At 34.3% G+C, this 26802-nt stretch overlaps 3 protein-coding genes across 4 annotated transcripts in view; 1 reads left to right on the top strand and 2 right to left on the bottom strand.

Annotated features, from left to right (window-relative positions):
* LOC126978855 (protein NDRG4-like) overlaps positions 1 to 6868 on the top strand; it is a 72345-nt gene extending 65477 nt beyond the window's left edge. The window contains exon 9 of the mRNA XM_050827968.1: positions 1380 to 6868. Coding sequence (XP_050683925.1) covers positions 1380 to 1507 — 128 coding nt within the window. The 3' untranslated portion in view covers positions 1508 to 6868. The remainder of the gene's footprint in view (positions 1 to 1379) is intronic.
* The window catches only part of LOC126978866 (uncharacterized), a 223630-nt gene that overhangs the window by 143171 nt on the left and 53657 nt on the right, over positions 1 to 26802 (bottom strand). The gene's annotated exons all lie outside the window — the stretch shown is intronic.
* LOC126978863 (syntaxin-7) lies at positions 8178 to 26793 on the bottom strand. Of its 2 annotated transcripts, none has more exons than XM_050827978.1 (8): positions 26774 to 26793; positions 26309 to 26431; positions 22519 to 22588; positions 22293 to 22443; positions 17651 to 17738; positions 15393 to 15511; positions 14337 to 14492; positions 8178 to 12499 (listed from the first exon to the last, which is right to left on the bottom strand). In XM_050827978.1, exons 2-8 carry the CDS (start codon positions 26409 to 26411, stop codon positions 12413 to 12415), a joined length of 774 nt encoding a protein of 257 aa, XP_050683935.1. In that variant the 5' UTR covers positions 26412 to 26431; positions 26774 to 26793; the 3' UTR covers positions 8178 to 12412. The 2 variants fall into 2 exon arrangements, with proteins under 2 accessions (XP_050683935.1, XP_050683936.1); XM_050827979.1 differs by lacking the exon at positions 26774 to 26793 and adding an exon at positions 26532 to 26716.

The raw sequence follows: 26802 nt of genomic DNA on the forward strand, positions 1-26802 counted from the left end.
TAAACTTGGAATAACTTTACACTGCGTTTTTTAATAAGACAGAATAGGTTTATGTTTGTCCCTGGTGTTAACATATTTATTCTTTATTGTGCAGTGAATCTACTTTCATCCATCTAGATACAAAACTAATTCCTTTTCATCTCCTATTTAACAACATATTCATTAGACTATAACAGCATTTAAAACTTTCCAATATTTTGAGAAAGGTTATGTATTTTTTTTACTTGTTTATGCTTATTTTTTAGAATTTTATTTGCGTATTTTTTTTTTGTTTGCGTTTATTTTTAGTTGTGCACTCCAGAAAACCTCAAACGCATCGATGTGGGCAGACATGATAAGGTGTAAGTATAATTTTTGAAGAAATAAGTAAAGTTATTAACTTTTAAAGGTTTTTTTACGATTACTACGTATATGAAAATGAGTGAATTAATTTGAAACGAGTAGTTCTCTAACAACTTTTAATAATCTTACAATTGTAAAATTTTAATGAAAGTTAACACGCGACCTCTCGGTTTTCGTCCGAGCGCTCTTACCAACTGAGCCAACCGTTTGAGTACGCATGGGTCGTAAATTTTGGTATATATCGTGACAAATATCTCATACTGATGTGCTTCACTTCAATGTAAAACTTTATTCATGAATATACGATATAATAGCACAAACAGAATGCTTAGGAAAAATGACTAAAATTATATTTCTTTTTAAATATTAACATTTAACAAATTGGAAAATAAATACTATTACTAAAGGAACCAATATAATCTAATCAACACAACCGTTGCTAGTCAATATTTATCAATTCCAGTCATTACCTGCCTGATATAATTAGATTGACAAGTTTTTGGACAAAATAAAACAGTCTTTCGTTAAATGGAACGTACACACCCTGTACACATTGGTAAATGAAGAAATTAAATACAATTACATAAATCCTTTAAACACATAATTTCATTAGATTTCGATTCATTTCAGCATCATGTTTTAGTTTAATATTATGTACGTGCATATGTTACAACGTATAAAACCTAACTGTTTTTTTTTTATGAAAATAAGGGACGAGACGAGCAGGACGTTCAGCTGATGGTAATTAATACGTCCTGCCCATTACAATGCAGTGCCGCTCAGAATTCTTGAAAAACCCACCAAAAATTCTGAGCGGCACTACAATTGCGCTCGTCACCTTGAGACGTAAGATGATAAGTCATTTCATTTGCCCAGTAATTTCACTAGCTACGGCGCCCTTCAGAGCGAGACAGCAATGTTTACAGATTACTGCTTCACGGCAGAAATAGTCGCCGTTTTGTTACCCATAATCTAGCCGGGATCCTGTGCAAAGGAGCCTCCCACTGTGTGATTAATTGAACTCGTTTTTATTACAGTTTCAACTACACCGAACAAAAAATCACCATCGAGCTATATTTTAGTAAATGGAGAACGTCGAGCTTGCCGTCTTTCACCGACTATTCGTATCACCGAAAACCCCATTTCTGAAGTAGTGGCGTGTTAAACACGAGAATATTTAGAGCACAGGCACCAAACACATCGCCTTAGAACATAAAATTATCACGAGCTAAGTTTATGCTCAAGTTGTCGTAACTGGTTAGAGTTTTCTGTAGTATTTAAATTTAATTAATTATTTTATGTGGATTAGCAGTACTTATATTATTAGTGTGACTTCACCAAACACGATGCTATGAAATGTTATTACAATTATAGTAAAATAATAGTCTTAAAATACACTAGCCATTAGACTATACACTAGCTGTCAGACCGATAATTATTTCGTGACAAAGAAAAAAAAATCTAATTCTAGTTATGATTATTTTTATTTTTGGAATCGGTGGCAGCCCCGCTCTGGCCTCTCGTCTGCTCACGTCGAGCTTGCGTCTCAAGCACATCTCACCTATGCTGTAGTTACAAACCTACCTTGACTGACACCGACTCCAAAAATAATATTCGTAACAAGAATTTGATTATTTCTTCTCCTTTTTTGAAGTCGGTTAAAAATACTTAGGAGATAATTCCTAGCGTGGCAGAATGTTAACAACTTGTTAATTAAAATCGGTTAAACAAAAGTAACAATAGATTCGATTTTCATTATTTTCTTGCACTGTTTTTTTTCTATACGCTAGTAAGTCTATGAGCAAAGAATATATAATACTACAAGTTAAATAGTATCAAAATACTTAAAGCACGAAATATTGTAGGTATCCATAGTAAGTAGACTTCGTAGACCTCGTGACATTTACGTATTCGTATACTTTTACGGCGTTACAAATAAACTTGGTATAAAGTTATAACTAATCATAAACAAAGAATATGCAAAATGTTTACGATATCGATGACAACACTGTCAATACAATGATAATTCTGAAGTTTTCCGAATGACAAGCAGCCTTGCAAATAAACGCGGGAAACGTTATGTGTCCTTAGACACTAATCGTAAACAAAATGTCTATTTGTAAACATTTTACATATTCTTGGTCTATGCTTAGGTATAAATTTATGCCAATTTTATTTCTAAGGTCGTTATTGTTTAGAGATACAAATTGTATAAATTACCAACTACTTCTTGGTGTTTTTAAAAACACACGTAGTTCAAAAACGCATGTAGTTCATGTAGACAGCTCAGTCAATACAGAGTTTGTTCTGTATTCTGAGGTAATAGTGTCGTTAGGAACTCCAAAGATTAAAATTATTGTAACAATATACCTACTAATTTCTTTTTCTATTGAACCGATAAATATACAATCCACATGTTAAGATATTTTTTTAGATCCATCCATAGAATGTTTATTGTTCGCAAAATATTTACTTAGTGTACTGCAAATGTCGTAACTTATTATTTAAAACATTAAAGCAATAGTCTTAAGTTGATATGCAGTTATATGGCACAGTACTGTATCTTTATATTAAGAGACTGTAAGAAAGTTTTTTATTATTTCTTGATGAAAAACAATGATTGCATTATGATTCTTATCAGTTGTATTATTAGCACATATAAATTTTTGTCACCATATTTTCAGAATTCAATATCTATCCTCTTATAATTATTGTTACATTATTGTTTTTCCCCCTTCCTAAATTCTAAGTAAGTAAAAACCTACGCCATTATTCACGACAGTGCCGGATTAATCATGTAGTAAGAATAACATTTGCTACGGACCCCCTCGAAAGGGGGCCCGCATATTTAAGTCCACTCATCTCTGCGTAAGCGTAATATTTGAGTGAAATTTATTAAGATGTTGTATATTGAATTTATTTGATGTCACAACATTGTGAATATCATACGAGACACTCGGTAACCGACTATTTCCAATATAGACCAAGGGCTCTTTAAAAGAATCTGCTACGGGCCCCGCGAGCTTACTTAATCCGGCACTGTTCCACGAGTAAATAATATTAGTGTTACTATATAGTTATACGTGGTTATGCAGTGTTGAAAGCGTTGCTAAACATCGTAAACGTTGCTTTAGAGTCAGATGCAATTAATTATAATTAATTATATTATGATTAAGTATTATTTGCATTTAAGTTCGGAGCGTCAGGGATATTATTAAGTTTATTGTAGTTTCTATTGCAAAGCAAAAATATGTAGATATTATCATACTATTTTATGCTCTACGACTATATACATTATGAACATCGAAAGATTTGTACAAGAATTAGGAAACATTATGAGGGTACTTCAAATTGTATCCAGTCGCAAATAAGATCGTATATACCGTATTGGTTCAATGTTTGAATTTTGTGTGTAGGTATTCAGATATTTTAGTGATAAGACAGTATGATAATTTTATATTCATTTCCGGATACCTTTCTGTATAGACTGCTAATTGCACGACTTGTAGCCGAAACACATGGTCGGATTTAGTACGGCCGGACTGTCGGCATGAGTGGGCGTCTCGCACTAATTGTTCTTGCGTCGTACTCGGTATGGTACGGAAGGTAATAATAATAATTTTGTGCGATGTAAAACGCGACACACTAACGAATATAGTGCGGTACCAAACCGTGTCCAATGGTTCAGCCGGACCAAATCAGACCATGTGTTAGTTATAATTGGTCCGGCGTCTTACTCGGTACCGGACCGCGTCCAATGGTTCTGCAGAACCAAATCTGCCCATGTGCGACTAGCATCCGCTGACATTCTGAATAAGAGATTTTTTTTTATTTACAACCATTTTGTATAATTTTTTATTTGTTATAAAATAAATTTCAATAAATATTATTTACTTATAGCTTTTGACTTCTCTTATGTATTTTATTGAATTATAAAGAGAACAAACGAGTTTGTTATCCTTTTGAGTAGTGTTTTTTGTATTTTCCTTAGATCATATATATGTCTAGATAGACGACAGCTGTAAAAACGACGAAAATAATTGAGGTTAACTTTATTTTTAGCTTTAGTTTATATTTATCTAAGGCTTTTCAAATTTAATAAATAGTAATTTACCGAATAGATGTATGATGTATTTATTAAGTTATGTGTTGATTATTGCATTTTCTTTGAGGAATAACCTGCTTGGGAACACTTAACTAATAAGGTATTCAAATATTGTTTATAAATTTTGAATGAATGCACGTTAAGAAAGAATTGTAAAGAAATTATACTGTTGTTAGCAGTTTCTCCAAATATAGCAACACTGTGTTTCTATTTATCTACTCTTAAATGTAGATATGTATTTTATAGAATAATATTTGGTGTCGATTTGAATAAAAGAAGCATTGATCATCTAATATTTGAGAACAATATACCTAAGAATATAATACAAACTCAAGTACGTACCCGCGTCAGCCAAAGAACCTACTTAGATGAGTCATTATCATCATCTTAGCCGGCAGACATTCACTGCTGGACAAAGGCCTCCCCCTAAGATCGCCATGACGATCGGTCATGCGCTGCCCTCATCCAACATCCGGCGATCTTGACCAGATCGTCGGTCTGTCTTAGGGAGGGGGCTACCAACACCGCGTCTTCCGGTACGTGGTCGCCATTAAATCATTCGTTAGATGACTTGTTGAAATTTTTAGACAAGATTATTTCATCCGTCAATTGATCATGATTCGTCATTACAATATGTCAATCTTAGTTTCAATACCATTCATAACTAATTTCAATGACCAATCTCTGGTTTAAGATTGTTTAGAATCCAGATTATGTCATCCGTCAATTGACCATGATTCGTCATTACAATATGTCAATCTTAGTTTCAATACCATTCACAACTAATTTCAATGACCAATCTCTACTTCAAGATTGTTTAAATTGTGGTCTTTCAGGTTTGAAAAAGCAGATCAATCACTAAATCGTTTCATAAATCGCACAGAAAATGGATACAAATGATAATATCCATTCGCCATTTTACGATTGCGATTGAATAAGAAAATATGCTATAATCGCTCAAGAAGACCTTTATGCAAGGGATTCTTAGCACTTAACAACAGAAAAGACTTTTTTGATTAATATTATGAAATACTGAAAAATATTTATACCACCCTTACCAAGATCAGTTCTTAATGATGTTGGGCACTTGTTGTTGTACTTGGTATTGGTCTAAAAGAAGATTAGGTACTAGCAGGTTACGCCACGCCACTAAAATCTTTTGTAAATGTAAGCCCTTAATGTGTCATTAATATGGAATGCAAAAGTTTTTCTATCTTGTTTACCCATTTGCTGAAAATGAACAGTGAATCTTCATGATTTATTCGTGTTCACCTGACCTGCACTTGATTGGTTGTTCCCACCCATAGGTAGATGTCATGTGATTCAACATGTCACGTAAATGTTAGGGTGTGAAAATCACCAACTAGTATTACATAGTATTTTTTCTTCACACAAATATTTAGAGGACCACCCTGAATTCGTTACCCTTTCACGCAACCATGAATAGAAAGTAACAGCCTTATAGAAAAGAACAATCACTCGGTGCTATAAATATTCGGCTACTTCTCGTAGCGTTGTGTGTATGTTACGTTTTTATTGTATTAACATAATACTAGCCTATTATAAGATCTTTAAGTGGAATAAAGATCGCACACATAATATGTCCGCACGCGCACCGTGTGTTTGATAATACTAAAGGTCACGATGTTGTCAGAGAATGACAAAACTTCCTATATGGTTTAGTTAATGTTTAGCCAGAAAAAAACCACTGGTTTTAACGGTATAGTTTTTTACGTAGGTATTAAATTACATTTACTTTTAAGAATTTGACTATTTTTGTTGCGTCACTTTACATATTATATTGTAGTTGTAATCATTTGTAGAACGATGAAGCTGTGAATGTTGATTTAAAAGAATGGTTTCTTGCCAGTTCTTATAAAAGCTCAACGTTCTGCGAAGTGACGTTAAATTTAAAAAGAAAACTTAACATTCATAAGTGTCATTTCCTTGACCTACACGAATAAAGTGATTTTGATTTGATTTATGTTATGAGAAACTTTTTTCCATCCCAGCTATTTTTCGTAAATTTGTTTGTTTTTATTACTTGACACCTATGTATTTAGTAATGTTACAATACTATGCTTTTTCTTCTTTTAAATGATGTTGTATCTCTTGACAAAGATTTCAGCTGAAGTATTGCTTTTTATGTGTAGGTAGATTTAGATAGATAGTTACAAATTGAAGGGTACATATCGATGTATAAAACTACCATTCAAAACAGAATGAGAAAAGATTACTTACTGACTGTGTTATGTTTTAGAAACCGTTGGCTTGATATCGCAAATTCGCTTGATGTCTAAAAATATTAATTAAATACTATTGAATATTACATGTAATATTATAATGTTGGACCTATTTATAATTTCAACGAAATATCAATGCACAATAGCAGTTACGAAAATAAATATCTTTTTTCTATAATTTCCACTTTCATTCCTACCTTCTAGATTTAAGTACGTTATTTCATTATACCAGTAATTCGTCGTCATCATATTATTCCAATTTACCATCATTTTGGCATTTTTTTTTTATGAAAATAAGGGACGAAACGGGCAGGACGTTCAGCTGATGGTAATTAATACGCCCTTCACATTACAATGCAGTGCCGCTCAGGATTCTTGAAAAACCCCAAATATTCTGAGCGGAACTACAAATGCGCTCGTCTCCTTGGGACATAAGATGTTAAGTCTCATTTGCCCAGTGAGACTTAACATGAATTTGTGGTACCCATAATCTAGCCGGCATCCTGTGCCAAGGAGCCTCTCACTGGTAAACTGGCATGGTTGTTGTCAGGTGTTAAGAACCTAATTGTGTGGAGTTCTCTGTTGGTTTTACTGTATTTTATTATTATTCTTCCATATCAGTGAGATTTTTTATGGCAGGGCAGCACAAACGTGCGTACGGTATCTGATCTTAAGTAATCAGGGCCGCCCACGTTCTCTTACAACACCAGAGGAATCCCAGAAGCGCTGCCGGCATTTAAGGAAGGTGTACACGCATTGTTTGAAGGTACCCATCTCGTATCGTCCCACACTAGGTTGGTATATTAACGATTAAAACAGTGATTACTTAATATCAGTTGACCCATACGCTCGTTTGTCCTCCTCTTACATGAAAGACAGACAAACAGACGGACGGAGGGACAACAAAGTGATGAATGACTGCAAACGCTTTATTGCTCTAAAAAAAGGTTAAAAATCGTACATTAAAGTTAATTTTGCACAATTAGGCGACCTTTTCTTGCCTCATAAGCTAAAGGTGCAGAAGATTTAATGTAACTTGACATAAGGCAATAAATTAACATGCTATAGAATTCATATACCAACATTCACCTTAAATTTACATGTATACTAGCTGCCCCGACAGACGTTGTTCTGTACATAATAAATAAAATACTGTTTTTTTATGAATTTGTCGACAAATCCTCATAACATCAAGAATTATTTCGTAAATATACTCCCTGTTTCTAAAATTGTTTCACACCAGAACTGTCAAACCGTGCGTCAATAAATTCTCTCACAGAAAATATGTCCACACAAAACAAATATTGGAAATAAAAATAATTATGGGTCTCAAATCGAAATAAAAACTATCCTACTAACCTAAACTGCACTTCATGAAGTAATCCCCATTAAAACCCGTCCATTTAGGAGTCCATCGCGGACAAACAACGTGTCACGTCATTTATATATATTAAGATTGTTAGAGTTTGTGTATTGAAAGACATGTCTGTTTGATTGGTTAGTATATTTCAAAATAAACAATACACCTTCACCTAAGTAAATATACGAGTCTAGCAATTATTACAATAAAAATAATAATAAAATAGTATGAATTCGTCTTATTCAGAACTGCAGTAAATATGCTAGTATTTGAACGGAATAAAGGGTTTAATTATCAATTGAAATGACTATCTGTATAATATATCTTAACGAATTATAAGTAAAAAATTTTAAAATACTATCTTAGTATAAATATAAAATACTTACTTAGTCACTAAGCAAATTTTTGTATGGACGCTAAGTAGCGGCCCTTACGGATTTTATGGAACTAATTATAGATCTTATTTTATTCATTACAGACTTATTATACAGATAGAAATCTTGACACATAGATAAATCACTGAACATTTACCCCCTTATTCATAATGGTCCGCTAACTTTAAACAGCCGCTTAGGAGTGTTTTTTCTCATTCTGACTTAGGTCAATAGAAGAAGACAGAGTGAGAATTAGCAATGCTTTAAGTTAGCAGAGTATTATGAATAAGGGGGTTAAAGTAAAGTACAGTTCATTTAATTTTCATAAATAGTTGAATACACATTACCTATGTTACTATGTTACATATACACCAAGCGAGTATATATATACATTTGAAATAAAACTTGTGAAGGGAAAAGAAAACAGTTAATTAAACATACCTATCTTTTTATCTAAATGAAATAAATAACATAGCTTTGAAAAATTAAAGAAAGACAACAGTAAAATAAAATGACAATTTTTATTAAGTGCTATTTTTTTGCCAAAAAAAAAGCAGAAGTATAGAAACGATAGCATGGAAAATATTAAGGGACATAATGTTTAAATATTCTTAGGATAAATTAATTAATTGGGCTGAGCAATTGTTCAAGTATTGGAATTACATTGGAATGCCCGTATGAATATGTATCTTACACAATTAAATTTATAAAAAATAAACGGATTTCTTTTTAATATAAACATATAATTAATACTATTCCTAATGACTGAAACTGTAGTGGCAAACTAATGACACAAAGTTTTTTTTATAAAATAAGAATTCCTTTTTATATATTTCTATGGACGTCATTCCATTATATTAATCCAGAATTTATAGTAATATTCAATTTTGAAAATTATTACATAACAACAGTTGCAATCAGTCATAGACAAGCAAAATAATGTAATACAAATAACACTACTCTTATATAAAACATTTAAATATATACCTAAGAGTGAAATTCATAACAGTATACGGTTTACATTATCAAACCTTTTTTTCTTTATTAAAATAAGGGACGAGACGAGCAGGACGTTCAACTGATGGTAATTGATACACCCTACCCATTACAATGCAGTGCCGCTCAGGATTCTTGAAGAACCGAAAACTTCTGAGCTACACCACAATTTCGCTCGTCACCTTGAGACATAAGATAATAAGTCTCATTTGCCCAGTAATTTCACTAGCTACGGCGCCCTTCAGACCGAAACACAGTAATGTTTACACATTACTGCCTCACGGCAGAAATCGGCGCCGTTGTGGTACCCATAATCTAGCCGGCTTCCTGAGCAAAGGAGCCTCCCATGGGTAAACTTAGCTAAAAAGGTTCATTATAATACACATACTACTATAAATAGGGACTTGTACTATTTACAAAACTAATAAAAACTTAATTTAAAAAGACTATTCCTGGCCATATTGTAAGTCAACCACCATATAAATTAACTGTTAATATATTATGTCGCAAATAATTAACTCAACACTACGTTTTGATATAAATAAATTCTACTAAAATACGAAATGAAAGGATTCAAATGTTGTTAGCCTTCGTGAGTGTAAATTCCACAGGAGATGTTGACTCGCCAAATTCTGGCACGAGACGAGACTGACACGAGAGTCTTAGCGGATTTTCAACTCAAGAAGGCTCACAACATTTGAATAATAGTGGATTTCCGCACAATACGCCTATTTCAATAAATTGAAATAAAAGGCTAACAACCCAGGCACTACTAGCCAGCTAAAACCAGCTGTTTAAATACTGCACCTATTGCTATATAAATAGGACACACAATACTTTACGAATTTGAATTTGCATGGCTGTAGATTATACTACTACCGTAAATTATTATAACAAGACAATATTTTTCTTATTTAGAACACTAACGAAAAACATAGATTAAAAAATTGCGTGTGTACAAAGTACACATGTCAGAAGTGAATCCTGCATTGTGCATGAACCTCTAAACTGCATATGAAGTCCTGGTACATGTTGCTAGGATGACACATGATTTCAACCGCTATGAGAGACATTACTAACACGGCTACCATATTTATGTTCTTCTGGTGTCTATGCAGTTATAGGTCGTGCGTATGACATAAGAATATATTAAGGTATACCTACTCGCGTCATATTTCTGTCTCATTCCTTGCCGGCTTCATCGTACACATTTTTGTATTTGTGTCTTTTACCTGTCGTTTTTTCCGTTGCATCCGGTTTGAAATCACAACGATTCTAAAGAAGTTTTCCTTCAAAGACATATGTTTTTATTTTGTCATAGTATAAAACTGCTTAAATCAATTTAAAACATACACAATATTTTAATTGATAAAACTTACGACGAATAATTAACAAACAGAAAGAAATAAAAACATACACTACATACTTATAAGGAATATTAATGTTATATTTAACAGAACAACAACAATGGTTAAATGAATAATTTAAATGTTTTAGACTGTCAGTTTATGAAATCATTGTATACTTACATAAAAAAAATCTAACTTGAAGTTAACACTATTCAAACTTTACTGTTCGGATATAACTTGATGTCACACTCGCAATCAATAAATCTGAGCAAAGCAATTTAATCACTGGACCTTTCACATTGTGAAATGTGTGACATGACAATACTGGTAAAAACACACCTATTTCAAAATGAGCATTACCTATGATAACATTTAAAATAAAACACTTATATACATAATAAAATTAAACCAATTAGATCATGTTAGATCAGGGTTTTCTTATAATAAAAGAAATTAGGGATAATTCTTTAGGAAAGGGAACACATTGACAAGACCAAGACAAACCCAGTGAGATTGGACTGGCAAGGAGTTTGTAAGATTCTATCAATATAGAGGAAACATTAATGGTTGATTAAGTGTCCAATAGAAATGTAATCAAATTAAATTAATCTTTTTTTTTCTAAAAGACAAACTACATATTATAAAAACTTGAAAGAAAGAAAGAAAAACTAGACGTGATAGTTCGATTATTTAGTATATATTGAAATTATTAATATTTACGCTAATTATAGCGAAATATTTATTTTATGAAAATAAGGGACGAGACGAGCAGGACGTTCAGCCGATGGTAATTGATACGCCCTGCCCATAACAATGCAGTTCCGCTGAAAATAATTGAAAAACCCCAAAAATTCAGAGTGGCACTACAAGTGCGCTCGTCACCTTGAGACATAAGGTGTTAAGTCTCATTTGCCCAGTAATTTCACTAGCTACGGCGCCCTTCAGACCGAAACACAGGAATGCTCACACATTACTGCTTCACGGCAGAAATAGGCGCCGTTGTGGTACCCATAATCTAGCTAGCATCCTGTGCAAAGGAACCTCCCACTGGTAAAACTTGCTACAAATCTCTTACTTGGCTGGTTGTTATTTTCTTAGACAATACATTGCAATAAAACCTTATAATCACAGCAATATGATCTAAATTTAGTTTGGCAAAAACTGTCAGTGCAGTCTTATTATATAATTATCTGTATTAGATTCTTTGGCTTAATATAACATCACTTGTATCACTAACAGTGTTCGTCAATACCATAATAGACTTACTTATAAATGTGGAAAAGAATGTGTAAGTATATAAATAAATAATAAAAATTTTATCTTCACCATATTGCAGTTACTTCAATTTAAAATATAGACATGATATTGATGTTTGATAGTAAAAAAATCCAATTTACAAATAAAAACCAATATTCCTAACTTTTATCAAATAGCTCGTGTAAACATACAATACATGTGGTTTAAATCCTTTAAAATTAATTCAATTTAAATAAAATTTGTTTAATGGACAAACAATAAGCCTTGGTAACGTGGTAATAGTACAAACAATGCAAAAGTACAAATTCTTATCTACATTGATTATATATAAATAAATGAGTGCTGTGGAGTATAATTATGGATGGAATTACACGGAATGAATTCCATTAATGATAGAAGATAGCTATGATTATTATGGAAATAATAATCAAGACAATAAGTGTTAAGTACACCTTCTTCTTCCGCATTTTGTTCTGTAACAATTTTTTTAGATTATTAGGATTCTCTTGAACAAGATTAATATACTCTTGAAATTTTTTATTTATTTATTGTATCTTGCGACCAGTCTTGATGGACTATTAGATATTTACAATATGCCATGTGAATGCTGATACTCTTTCCTATACTCGTATGTAGTCAGCCTATTCTATTGCTAGCTGCTACTAGTCAAATATATCACGACGAGTTGTTTCAGATAACTATAGTCAGTGACGGATTAAGACTACTTGATGCCCTAAGCAATCCATGCCTATGCCCCCCCCCCCCCCCCCCCCTATCCGTATGTCAACTAGAATCGGTCTTTAAACCATTACCACCTAAAAACTTTAGTTTTTTGTATAATAAGATGTTGAGATGTAACATACTTTAGAAGTATGTGCGACAACAATAAAAACAAAAGCATAATTTATTTATTGAAATGCGCTCTGCCGCTTTTCCAAGCATTGAATTCACGCAAGATAGTATTAACAACTAACGTTTTTAACATGTCGGACTCTATGTACAATATCGATAAATTATCGAGCCTTTTTTGTATCATCTTTGTTCTTTTTTCATTTTTTAATATTTTTAATTTTGAAAAAGAACGTTCCGCTGAGCAATTTGTAATCATAAGCGATAAAAATATACGCAGGGCTGTTTCCACATAAGGGAAATGACTGTGGTTTCCCTAAGTGGAAAAAATGTGGAGTGGGGTTATCACTCTAGGTCGGTTGGTCTCTATGTCAAAATAAAACGCGTGATTTTTCAAGTTAGTCCTAGAAACCTTTTTTGGGTGTGGTTTTTGGTGACGTGAGAGTGAGAAGTGATGCCCTAAGGACGGATTTTTTTTTGTGCTTCTTCTGGTGCCATACGTGATGCCATAGACAATTGCTTAATTTGATTAAGGGTTAATCCGTCACTGTCTATAGCTGGGTGTCCTGCATGACGATTTGGGTGTTTCTGAAGGCGTGACTTGCATCTGGAGCTGCAGTTCTTAATCACTTCATTGACCATTGTTTGTTTTAGGATTTCGAGAATCTCTTTTGTTGTAATATACCATGGTGCGTTAGAGATTTGCCTCAGAATACAATTTTGCGCCCTTTGTATAATCGTTACATTAGAAGCACATGCTGAGCCCTATAGTTCCATTCCATAGGACCAGATAAGTGTCAGTATGACATTGTATATAAGAACCTTTTTGTTAATTGATACTTTTAAATTCCTTCCTGATGTCATGAAAATTGACGATGCCACTATTTGGAAGCTACAAAGAGTAATCATTGCTACCATAATATAATGTCATGGAACTTCAAGTATGATTTTGTATTTGATTCAAAAACTTAATTTATTTTCTTGCAGTCCCAGAAAGCCGTCAACGGCCCTGTGATTCCTCTCGTATTGAAGGAGAGTGTGGGGTCGTTTTTCAGTTTTTCATTAAAGTCAAACATATTAAAAATTCAGTGTAGAATGAGGTTCCTTGTGCGGTGTTTCCAGGACGCTATGACATGGGCACCTTCAAAAAAAGCGCGTATACCATTCTACTCGGCAATGCTTCTGTAATTCCTCTGGTGTTGCAAGATGTGATCATTTAGCATCAGGTGACCCGTACGCTGGATTGTCCTCCTCAGCTCCTCTTCCCAAAAGAAGAAGGAAATAAATAAAAAAATATAATTATCAAATACAGTTTTGACATCGAATTTAAAAAGTCGCAAAGTAACGTTACATTACTATAATATGTTCATGTGAATCCTCTGATATTACAAGAGATAGGGTTCAATGATCTCTTAGTATTAGGTGACAAGTTTCTAATGCATAAAAAACACTTTCACTTACCTTATAGTTTGCAGCCTGTCTCAATTCCTGAACTCCACTCTCAATATTTTGTGATGTGTACTCAACATTGGACTCAATAGAGTCTACTATTGTACCTTGGTCGTGTATCATTGCACCAAGCTCTTTGAAAATCTGATTCACATCCATTATATCATTCTGAAATACCAAATATATATCTATCAACTAATCATTGTGAGTCAGTAATAATGATATTTAGCATCCAAAAGAGTCCTCTTTTACAACTGAGTTTAAGCAACCTACGGCCGTTCCCAATATTCAGTCTATCTCTTACTTGAGATAAAAATCGTAACTATCGTTGACTTTTCTGTCCCAATAAACTTATCGACGGTAACTCACCTTATCCGTACACGCGTGTCTGTCAATGGAGCGACGTATAGCTCACCAGCGATCAGTTTGTATGGAAATTGCAATTCACGCGTCCCAATATAAGGCGATTAAATGACTTTTCGGGTATATTGGGATAGCTTTAGATTATTGACAGCTAATTGCTGACAGTAGAAGGTAGTAATTTATCTCTATCTGTAGATAGGCTATTGGGAACGGCCGTTAGACAGACCGATTTGACACAGAATCTAAGCCTCTAAAGCGAAAAGCTAGAAATAAAGGGAAGGAGGAAGAGGGGAGAGAGGAGTCAAGGTAGGAACTGTAGTAGAATAAGGGGTTTGTATTTTACATGGGTATTCCATAAAGTTAAATACAATACTAATAATTTACCAGTGGGAGGCTCCATTGCACAGGAAGCCGGCTAGTTTATGGGTATCACAGAGGCGCCTATTTCTGCCGTGAAGCAGTAATGTGTAAACATTACTGTGTTTCAGTCTGAAGGGCGCCCGTAGCTAGTAAAACTACTGGGCAAATGAGACATATCATCTTATGTCTTGAGGTGACGAGCGCAATTGTAGTGCCGCTCAGTATTTTTGGGATTTCGTTCGTACATATCAATTAAAATCAGCTGAACGTCCTGCTCGTCCCGTCCCTTACTTTGATTTTAAAAAAATAAGCCTTTTTAATTTAGTTACCTATACGTGTGCATACCTCGAGTTGTTTGATATCACTCTCGCGTTGTTCTAGCTCCACAAGCTCTCTCTCAGATTGCAGAGTCATTTGTTCCTGTTTCCTAGCCGCACCCATTTCCACCAAATCCTTTTGGCTACCTACAGTTATTATTAGTTTTTAAATGTTATTGTAATAAACTGTTCGTGTAAAAACAAAGTAAGAAGTCATGCTGGCAAATCCAAACACTTATTAATAAATCCAATATAAGATATGTGGCTTTAGCAGTCATATTATATAAAATATAATGTAAAATAGATTTATGTTACGCTATAAAAATTCTGCAGTCGCGAGCATAAGTTTGGAATCACTTACTTGAAATTGGTTTCGCGCGATCTTGCTTAGTAAATAAATTTTTTAATTATGATAAATTAGCATCATTATAAAGGTTCAAATGTCAACTTTAAATTGATACCAAATTCATTCAAAGCGAGCCAGTAGTTAAGGAGCTATCCCGGATTAAGTGAAAGAGGTAGGAAAACAAGGATATGGAAAAATAATGAATAAATAAAAGAACAAAAATTAATAAATATAATTTTTATTTAGCCTTAAAATTAAGTGTCAGTGCTTTGTGTTCGCCCCCCTCGCCTTAATAACTGCTCGTAGACGATTCTTCATAGACCTGATCAGCTTCAGAATTGATTCTTATGGGATACCTTCCCACTTCCTCAATCAACGCCGATTCAGCTCATTCAGACATGAAGGAGCAGGAGTTCTGGAACGAACCTTCCTCATCAGTTCATCCCACACGTGCTCAATGGGATTCAAGTCAGGTCTGAACGCTGGCCAGTCCAATGTGGCGATACCGACTTCTCCGAGGTATTCAATTGTTACACGAGCAGTGTGACAACGAGCATTATCGTGCATAAGGAGGAAGTCATCACCGATATATCCCGCATAGGGAACGACATGTTCCAGCAGAAGATCGGAAATGCACCGGTCCGAAGTAAGACCGCCTTCTCGTCCCCCGCCAGGCACGAAAACAAGCTCGGTTTTACCGTTGAAGGAAATGCCGGACCACATCAAACAAGAGCCGTCCCCAAAAACCACTGTTTCACCGAAACAGGACTGCGCAAATCGCTACCCAGGCCGCCTGTAGACCCGACCTCTTCGGTCGCTACCGTGCAAACACATCCTGCTCTCGTCGGAGAACAGGACCTACCTCCATTCCTCAAACTCCCAATCAAGATGGATGCGAGCAAATTGAAGGCGTGTTTGTCGGTGAGCTGCCGTGAGTTTCGGGCCTGTGGCAGGACTTTTTGGAGTCAAATTCGCTTGCTTGAGTAGTCGATGAACTGTCCACTCGCTGGCTGCTACCCCACCAACATCTCGGAGCTCCTGTTGGACGTCGACACCAGATAAATGCCGATTTCGGAGAGAGGTTGTTCGGACACTATAAAACGGTCATTCCTCTCCGATGTGCACCGGCGCCGTCCAGATATTGGCCTCGGGATAACGCCACCAGTCTTCCGAAAGCGCTTGTAAACTTTCGAAATACAGGACTGGCTTATGTGGAACCGACGACCGACAACCCGCTGGCTGAGCCCTTCTTGTAATAGGGCTACGATTTGTGTTGCTTCTGTAGGTGTTGTCTCCATCGTCGTACAAGGGAAATGGTCAAAAGTAGCGGAGATGTATACTGGTATACGTGTTTAAGTCGACTGATAAAAAAATCCGATAACAGGTGCTTTTATAGGGTGTCAATAGGTCGCAACTCGCGACGTATCGAACAATTAAAACACATCTTTTTCGTTATTCCTTCTCTTCATGCGGGATAGCTTCTTAAATAATGGCTTGATTTTAATTAATTTGGTATCAATTTAAAGTTGACATGCAAAATAGCTAGAACAACATTTCATCAAATTGTTTCTGTATTTGTACCGGATGGTCTGTCTGTCTGATGTATCTAGATAGATACAAATAGTACAAAAAAAAATTATAAGTATATTGTATACCACCCAAAATAAAAACATATAGCTTATGTAGGATAAAACAAACTATTATATATAGAACAGATATTAAACCGGTACATACAAAAAGGCATCCCTCTTAATGTAATTGTGAAGAATATTTCATGAGACCTAAAGTGTATGCATAATACAAACTAATACAAAAAATGTGTTAGAAATAATAGATACACTGTTTTATACATATATACAATATATTATGTATAAAACAGTGTCCAAAGAATGCACATTTTCTGTTTTAGATAAAATTACTTACTATACTTAGTTTCATACCTGAGGCAAAAGCATCAATACCGATGTTTTGAGCCTTCACCTTTTTCACGTCTTCCTTTGTTTTTTGGGCTGCTATTCGCTGAGTACTCTTTAAAAAACAATAAAACATGACTTAGTATTAAAAGATGGTAAACACTGAAATTGTTTTTAGATGAAATATTTTCAGAGCATAAATACAATATTTAGGATTCAATTAATTGCTAAATCAGTTTAGTTGTGTGCAACAAAACAAGGAAATCTTTTTATATTTACAGTAATAACTAGTCTGGCCATAAATATTGTTATAAGTTAAAAATATTTTCAGGATGCTTCAAAAGCTAGGTTTCAGTACCTATCTTATTCGCGTATCGTAGGTACTATCAACAGATATCTATAGAAGCACTCCTCTGTCGAAAACCAATAAAAATCGTGGCGGCTTCGTGCTGCAAGAACTAAAAAGGCTGTTAAGGACAGAATTCGCGGAAAACGAAATCAAAAGGAAACAAAAATGAAATATATATGTACCATCTATTAAACATTATAAAAAAGTTACGAATATTACCGCAAAGACTCTTTCGTTGACGTTTTTCTTTAATTAATGAGTACTACAACAAGCAAAATGACAAAGTGAGCCCTCATAGCTGCAAAGAAGCTTCACAAGTGGGCTGTTTAGTCAAAGAGACACAAAATTCATTTTTCTGAAGGGAATGAAGACTTCAGCCAAAGTATTTGTACCAAGCGGCTGTCGAAACCTCTTAGCAATACGCTTTTTAATCATGTACCTTGGACCTTCTAGTAAGACTGCACCTGATTGCGTTTACATTCAGGAAGTCAACGTCTCAGACTTTATAAAAACTGAAGATAGTTAATCCAGCCCAGAACTGAACCTCTTGGCCCATAAATTATGATCATGATTAAAAGAAATTGCCTTTGATAAACGACTCGAAATTTCCCATTGAAACATTGGATATCGATTTAAAGCCTGCATTAATAAAGCCAAGGTAGTTATCTCGAATAGAATTTTTATTTTATTTATCGCAGAGAGTTCAATAAGTACATAGAAGTTTAATTAACGTTGCATTTTTATGTCATATTTTTTTTTACTTGTAACAGAACTTATGGCCAGGTTAGATACTTATAGCTGGTACAAGTGAGATCATATAGTGTTAGGGAGTAATGTTGCTTGAGTCCGTAGGAATCTCCATCTTTATAAATAAACACCCTACACGTGTCCCCTGGGTGGTGCAAAATGTGCAACAATGCCGAGTCTTGAGTGGCATAAATAACCCGATCTGCTGATCCTAAACAGCTCATTATGTTGTTGGTAGAATATGACTACAACAACCCGGACCCTCTGGTCATGTCTCGGAGGTCCCCCAGTCTTGGCTTCATCACCTGAACCACAAGGAAGACAACCTCAACCAAAAAATTACTCCATTCCCAAGGTGAGAATTTAGCCGAGGGGATGAATGTATGAAGGGAAGTCAGTTTCTAGCACCCACTTTTATATTTCAAAACTACTCGTGGGAATAAAAATATAAATGTCTGAACATAAATATCTAACAAATTGTAAAAAACATACCCCAGAAAACACATAGTCAACAAATGTTTTGCCCGGCTTTGTTTGTGAGACCCTGCTCGGCCTCATTGAGTGATATTACCAACATTGGTTCCAGGTCTCAGGAACTTGAACAGATTGAAACCACAGCAACTGACATACAGGACAACACTACTAGTGATGATGATTCAAAGTATCCTCCCTCGTCACAGAGAATTCCATCATAGAGGCATGCAAAGTGTAGAAAGACCCATAGTCCATCCCATCAGAGGCAGTTGAGATGTCAAATGGATTTAGTGGTCTCACAGTGAATGAGACTGAACAAATCCCAAAGCATAAAAAGCCCCATAGGTCCTCCCACCTATAATGCTATATAGAGTGGAAAACATTAATAAGTTGACCGAACTTCTGGAAACAGCAGCTCAAAGAAGTGACTTCAATTACAAAATTATTAAAAAAACAGTTCCGGATAAGCAGTGCCAATGTAGAAATATACAAGAAAAATATAACTCTTGTCCATACAAGAGTTATATGTTAACATTCATAAACATTTATGTTTATGAATGTTACCATTACATGGGCTAATAGGCCATATCTTCAACACTAAAGAGAACAGGAGCTACAGGATTGTAATAAAAAATCTACACCACACAACCCCACACAGTAAGATAAAAGCAGCAATTGAGACGACATAGTCTTAGAGGTGAGATAACTAATTACAAATTGTCCATATTTGTCATTAGTTATTTCATTTCTCAATGATTCCAACCTCAACTTTTTTTGTTAATCTCTCTGTATACTGCCCACGGAAACAATAATAGAAGAGAGACACACACTGGGGTGTTCTCATCTGGAGAGCCAACATATTTACCAACTTTTTTGTTGTAAAGGGAATGCTAAGCCACTATTTTCAACAAGATTTTTTTTTGGATGGCCACTCTGATCATTCTCCGGTTATTCTGACTGTAAGCTCTCCAATATACTGATTGGGATGGCTTTAGAGAGCATATAGTAGAGAATCAGGCTTGTCTTAAAAGAGAGAGAACAAGCACTTTGGCACAAATATCTGATATAACCTCTAGAAATCAGAAACCTGATTAAAGGAAGAGGCGACTGCGCAGAGTATTTCATAACACTAGCCTACCTAGTGATAAAACAGATTTTAACAAAGCTACGAGTAACCTAAAGAAGACCATCAAAAATGTACAGGAAAATTATCTCAATAACAAACAAGAAAGCCTAACAGCATCTATGAATTACTCTCTGTGGAAAGAGGCTTGTGGGCAGTCACAACTAGTCAAGCCACCTCTGAAAAAATCAGTCAATACTTGGGCCATAAGTAGCAACGAAAAAGATAAGAGTTTGCAAAACATTTTGCTTATGCCAAATGAAAGTACAAAGTACATGGAGTATATGACAAAATCAGGACATCTCTGGAGAGTAAGAAATATTGCATGTGCAACAAACATTTGACAGAGTTTAGCACAAAGGGCTCTCAAAGATCAAGACAAACCTGCCTCATATTTATTACTTACTTCTGAAGTCTAAGTCCATTAGGTATAATGGGCAGGATATTTCAAGTCCGATTAGTCCAAGAAACATAAAATTTCTATGATATAACGGCAGGAGTGCCACAGAGTTCTGTATTTGGACTGATCTTATATAACGTATGGACTGCAGACCTCCCTGACACTCCAGGTTTAGTGACAGCCACCTATGCTCATGATAGAGCAGTACTAGTGTCAGATAAAGATGCTGAAACAGCATCCAAGCCTAAACAAAGTAGAGCAATGGCTAGATAGATAATTGGGAGAATTAAGGCTAGTGCATCCAAGGCTACACATGTTACTTTCACACTAAGGAGAGATACCTGCCCACCAGTGAAACGAGGAGACAAAGAACTGCCACAAAGGGAAACAGTAAAGTACCTCTACAGACTCTACTTATACAGGTGCCTTACATGGAAGAAGCACATTATAGCAAAGAGGGATGAGTTGAACATAAAATACTGCAGTTACTACTGGCTAATTGAATGTAATTCTAAGGTTGCAATAGATAATAAATTACTGATATATAAAACAATCTTGAAGCCAGTGGGGGCATATGGTACACAACTGTGGGGAACTGCAAGCATATCTAACATCAATGCTATCCATAGGTAGCAAAATATTATATTACGGAATATTTCAAGTGTACCATGGTTGGTTACTAATGCTGACATATGTGAACACTAATGTGTCTGCCTAACTGTCTGCCACCCCCAATGCTTTAGTAACGCCTCTTTTAGACTATAGCTATAGACAACACTTGATCCGCTATGATGAGCAAACAGTTGACTCCAGAGAGTAAGTAAGCAGGATGAATAGATGCTTCCGCATACACTACACGGGATAACTGGCAACACATCTGACTATAGTCTAAGACTGATGGCAGATAAACAAAAACAAAAAATAATAATATATTAGGTTAATATCATTTAACAGTACTTAGGGGCTTAAAAGTTAAATTATTGAAAGTGTTGCTTATATTTTTAAATGATACACATTGGCACATAATTATGATTCAAACCCAATAACATTCTATACATATACACAAATCATGTTGTATAAAAACAAAGTGGAAATATGGAACACACTACACCTTACACCATAATAATCATCAACTGCTGTATTATCTGTACATTGCCCCATTTAAATTTGTTTAAAATATTCTTGGTCAATAAGCAGCATATATTCAGTTCAAATTTGATTCAAACAGTGACAGTTGACACACAACTACAGGAGAGTGCTTACATTGTCTTTAAGCACAGTGTTGCCGTTCGGCTGTCAGACTGTGAATGATATGTCCTTATATGTGTATAGAACATCATTGTTCAAACCCAATAAATAATCTTTATCTTTAATTATTTAACACAATTAAAATAGCATCAAATATCCTGCATGAGTCTTGAATAAGCAATACGCTGATGATCAATTATATGTGTTATGAAGTTGTTAAAAATATTTACAAGATTGTTTTATTATGTATTATGATATTAACATTTCTATTTTTATAATTATTACAATCAGATTGTATCAATATAAATTCCTATAAAAAATTTCGTACCTGGAATGCATTAAGTGTGGCAATGTATTCATCGCTGAGTCTTTCCCTTGTCAGCCGATTAGTTGCCTTATCAGTTTTCATTTTCATTATCTCCATTATCATGGAAGATGTATCTTTTGCCATTTTCTGGGTATAGTTTTGTATTTGCCGCCTTAAAAGAGTTGTGTTGTTTGAATATTTACTGACATTGATATACATTACAATAATACAATATAAAAATACATACAACTGCTTTCTAAGTTCCTGTGAATCTTGAGGAGTTTGCAATTGGTTAACCATTTTTGACATAGAAGACACTGTAAATATAATTATTAAAATTAATAAAAATAAGTAAACAACCAAGAGAGTCTACCTAAATATGAACTAAATATGCACCACAAACCAATCACATTCCATAATAAAATATTGCCATTGTATGTAAAAAGCTTATAAAAAGAGACCAAGTGTGACATGACACACACACACCTTTTCAAAATTTGAATAAATTAGTAAAATAGAGACAAAACTATTTTGAACTTTATTCTTTATTGTTGCTTCCCAAGAGCTTCTTACTGAAGATAGTCTTGATAGATCCTATAAGAATCAAGGAAAGACAACAATCCTATAAGAATCAACAGGTCAAATTAAACTTTTATTCTTATGAGGTCACTCAATCTTAAAACGGAATTTTTTACTGTGAGGAATCCTACCCCCTCAGAAACTTTTAGATATTTTATGTACTTTATCTATCCATGTTCCATCAGGGCAACCACTGATACTATTCTGGGGGAGGAGGCATTGATAAACTATGTTGGATGTTAAATGTTTATGTCCTCCCAGACTCATATATCCCATAGTGTGGAGCACTTAGGATATTAATGATGGTTGATCATTTTCATGACAAAATATACAATTGGGAGTTTCATTCATTCATTCATCCCTATAGTATGTAGGTACTTCTATAGCCTTTGTCATTATCCAGTAGTTATTCTGATAATTATTAAGAAAAACAAATTGTCTAATAACTATTATTTAGAATTGTTTAAAGACAAATATTGCCAGAATTAACACTTAAGAAAACTTAAAACATTTGGATTTCCCAAATGGTGTTTCAACATCCAGATTGTACATAGTGAATAAAGGAATTATTCAAAAGTATAAGAAGGTATATGTTGTACTTGTATAGTGTAGTAGTTATTTATTGGAACAGGTCACATTGGTTGCAGCGAATCAGGACTACCCTAAACTGTACTTAAGCCGCTTTGCCATAGTACATGTAAACAGCTCATGTTTACTTGGAAACAAAAATACCAAAGGACAATATTATAACAGTTAATAATAACCTAATAACATATATATGTATATATAATTTAACACTATTTACAATGGCCTCATCGATCCCACACTCTCTCATGTTTAGTGATGCTTTCAGTAAGTGTTGTTGAAACCTTCTCTTAGTCCGGAAAACATACAGAGCAGTTTAAATTCAATAACTTTTTCTATATAGTCCACCTGGCACATTACAAGCAAATTGCTTGTAAATGCAAACTTTTGTGTATATGTCAATGAGTCATAATATGTCAATGCTAGATTGACATAATATTATGACTGAATGCACTTATAGGGAAGGGGAAAATCTTGCTGAGGGCTTGAGATTATTACCAAAATGTAAGAAAATATTATGTCCTGTGCCTATTTACAATTAGTGTAATTGAAACCCCTGTCTCAAATAGACAGACCGACAATAAAAATTTAAGCTTTTAGCAACTTAGCTCTGAAAGAAACTTATCAAGATATGATATTTTAGAAATTATTCATAATAAACTTAACCCTATTCTTGGCAATGTATCTCTGCAGATACATCAAAGTTTGAAAAATTCTCAGTCTATCATTATTCCGCTAAAACAAAACATTAATATGAAAATTTTTAGATGGTTTTACGCTTTCCGAACGTAACTTAATATTTTTAAAGTAGGCAACATGAGTGAACTATAAAATCCCTTTAATTTTCAACGGACGACATGAAAGAAAAATTTAAAAAATAATGTTTTTTATAGTTATTATATGCATGTTTTTGTCAATTTATAAAATATAATTGTTTTTCTAATAAATTAAATAATTTGAAGTATAAATAATCATCTGGTTGGTGGTTTTATTCACATTTTAAATGGGTGTATCTCGGCGTGCACATTACCAAGTGTCCAACAGTTTTGTGTTTATTTGGTATGTATCTCGTAGTACACACTGCCAAATCCATTACCGATTCATTATGCTTACATAAGCTTAGCTTATTTTCTGTTTTTTTAGGTAAATAAGTTGCATGGGCAGAAAAATACTTGCATTGGTCCCAGAACCCAATCAATCATCAAATGATGAGTCTGACTGTGAATTTGGCAATATAATTTTTCAAAAGCACACTCACTTCAGTAATGGATCTTCACCGAATCCTTTGCTTCAAAATCTTCACATACTTTCTGGCGGTGAATGTGACCTTGCAAAAGTGCAAACTATATTTGATTCCGCCCTTCAGTAAAAACACAACCACTTATTGGAACCATTTCCCTGAACTCTTCAGCTCAAAATTCTTTTCTTTCATCCATTCGTCCATCACCAAAAGACCTAGGATTAACCCAATAGTACCTGTAACACCTGAGCCATCGCCACTTACGTACGTTAGTAGTAGCTTCACCATCATCATCCAACATAAAGAATACGCGTTCTAAACAGCCAAGATTTGCTATTAAAGACCAGCACCCATAAAAAGGAAGCATTTAAATTTCTATTGGATAAACAAGAAACTTGAACAAGAGGCCAATACGCAATGGTCTGCTGTCATCTGTCCTGAAATCATCAGGCACTGCAACACGCTCATGGGAAGAGTAGATCTTACGAACATGTTGCTTGCCCTCTACAGAACTGCAATGAAAAGTCATAGCAAATATTTTCACAGCTCTTGGATATGTGCGTAAATAACGGCTGGATTTTATATATTACCATGTATAATACAAGGGCTACTGAATTCTAGGGGACAACAACTATGAAACAAATCTGATTTTATGCCACCAACACCAAAGAAAACCATCACAAAATCACACTCATACTGCAAAGCCAACTACTACGTCAGATTTAATGGATATAATTATTTTCCAACATTTGGTCGATTCAAACCTTGCATAAAAGGGCAGACCAAGATCTTGTGCTTGAAGTGCGGTATGAGACCATACCTACTGGACCTCAGAAATTGTTATTTTTAATTTTCATAGCAAGCATACCTAAGGAAATCTCATTTTGTCATATTGTTTCTCAGAGCTTTTGTATTTTTGTTAACTTTATTGGTTTGTCAACAGGAATGATATTAAATGTTATTTTTTTTTTTGGATTTTAGCAAAAAGTACAGATTTTCTTATTTTTCCAACCAAATTATTATACAATAAGGTCACAGGTAACTTGGCTATGTATCTATAGAGATACATTGATATCTTAACATATTATCAAGGACTCTTGGCAGTGTTTCCTACAGGACACATGTTTTTTTTTAAAACTACTCTCATCCGATTTTTTACTGCATTTTTCTAGGTATCTTTGGGTTATAAATATTATGCCATATGAAAATTATTTTGATATTCAAAGATTTTTTTCTCTGCCAAGTATAGGGTAATGATTCATTATATGAACAAAAGATAACAGATGAACAATGAACTCAATAGCAGACAATGGTGGTAGAGGCTACAATAGCCAAGACTTGAACTTGGAAGGTACATTGCACAGATTTTCCTAAATATCTTGTAAACACTAGATTTGGTAAAACAATCTGAAGTTTTTTTTATTAATAGACAATGCAAAAAAGATAAATGAGTCTCTTGATGGAAAGTGAGACCCACCACAGATCTAGAAGAGGTCTTAAGAGAGTTTGAGCCTTGAGATAATGCTTTAGATGAGAGTATGTTCTAAGGTCTGTAAGTAATGATAAATTTATTGTATCTTTTCTGATAAGTCACAATATATCATAATATTACAAAGTAAAAGTGTAAATTTACCATTGTGGGAAATCTTCTTTATATTGCTTGCTATTGTTTGCGACAGACGCTGAAATTCGTCAGCCTCTTCATGGGCAACACCTCCCTGATACGATGAATCCATTGTTGATGTTCTTACTTTTCCTACAAAAACAATGGATTAGACATAGGGGATGGCACAAAGACTACTGTGTTGTTATGCTACACTAAAAGTAATTAAATTATAAGTAAGTATATGACGCACCTCGGTAAACCACTAAGATGAAGTATGTGTATGAAACGCAAAAAACGAAAAAAACCGTGATAATATAATTAACTAACACATAAACCTGGTGAATTTTATTATACCGTAATAATGAACAGAATATTAAAATGACTACAAAATCAAATATAACACAACGTTCATATCAAGATTCACAAAGTCGGGTAAGTGGTAAGTAATTCAACAGTGCTAATTAGGTAGATAGTAAAATATGTAATACCTACCTAAGAGAGTGGGATTAGTTTGAAGTTTG

The sequence above is a fragment of the Leptidea sinapis genome, chromosome Z, assembly GCF_905404315.1.
Source record: "Leptidea sinapis chromosome Z, ilLepSina1.1, whole genome shotgun sequence".
NCBI classification, from domain to species: Eukaryota; Metazoa; Arthropoda; class Insecta; order Lepidoptera; family Pieridae; genus Leptidea; species Leptidea sinapis.

Excerpts from the sequence above, each read along its gene's own strand:
- LOC126978863 (XM_050827978.1), bottom strand. The coding sequence starts at position 26,411 with ATGGATTCATCGTATCAGGGAGGTGTTGCCCATGAAGAGGCTGACGAA. Across the intron at positions 17,739-22,292 it reads CCACACTTAATGCATTCCAG|AGTACTCAGCGAATAGCAGC; the intron begins GTACGAAATTTT and ends TGTTTTTTAAAG. Across the intron at positions 12,500-14,336 it reads GACAGGCTGCAAACTATAAG|AACAAAATGCGGAAGAAGAA; the intron begins GTAAGTGAAAGT and ends AAATTGTTACAG.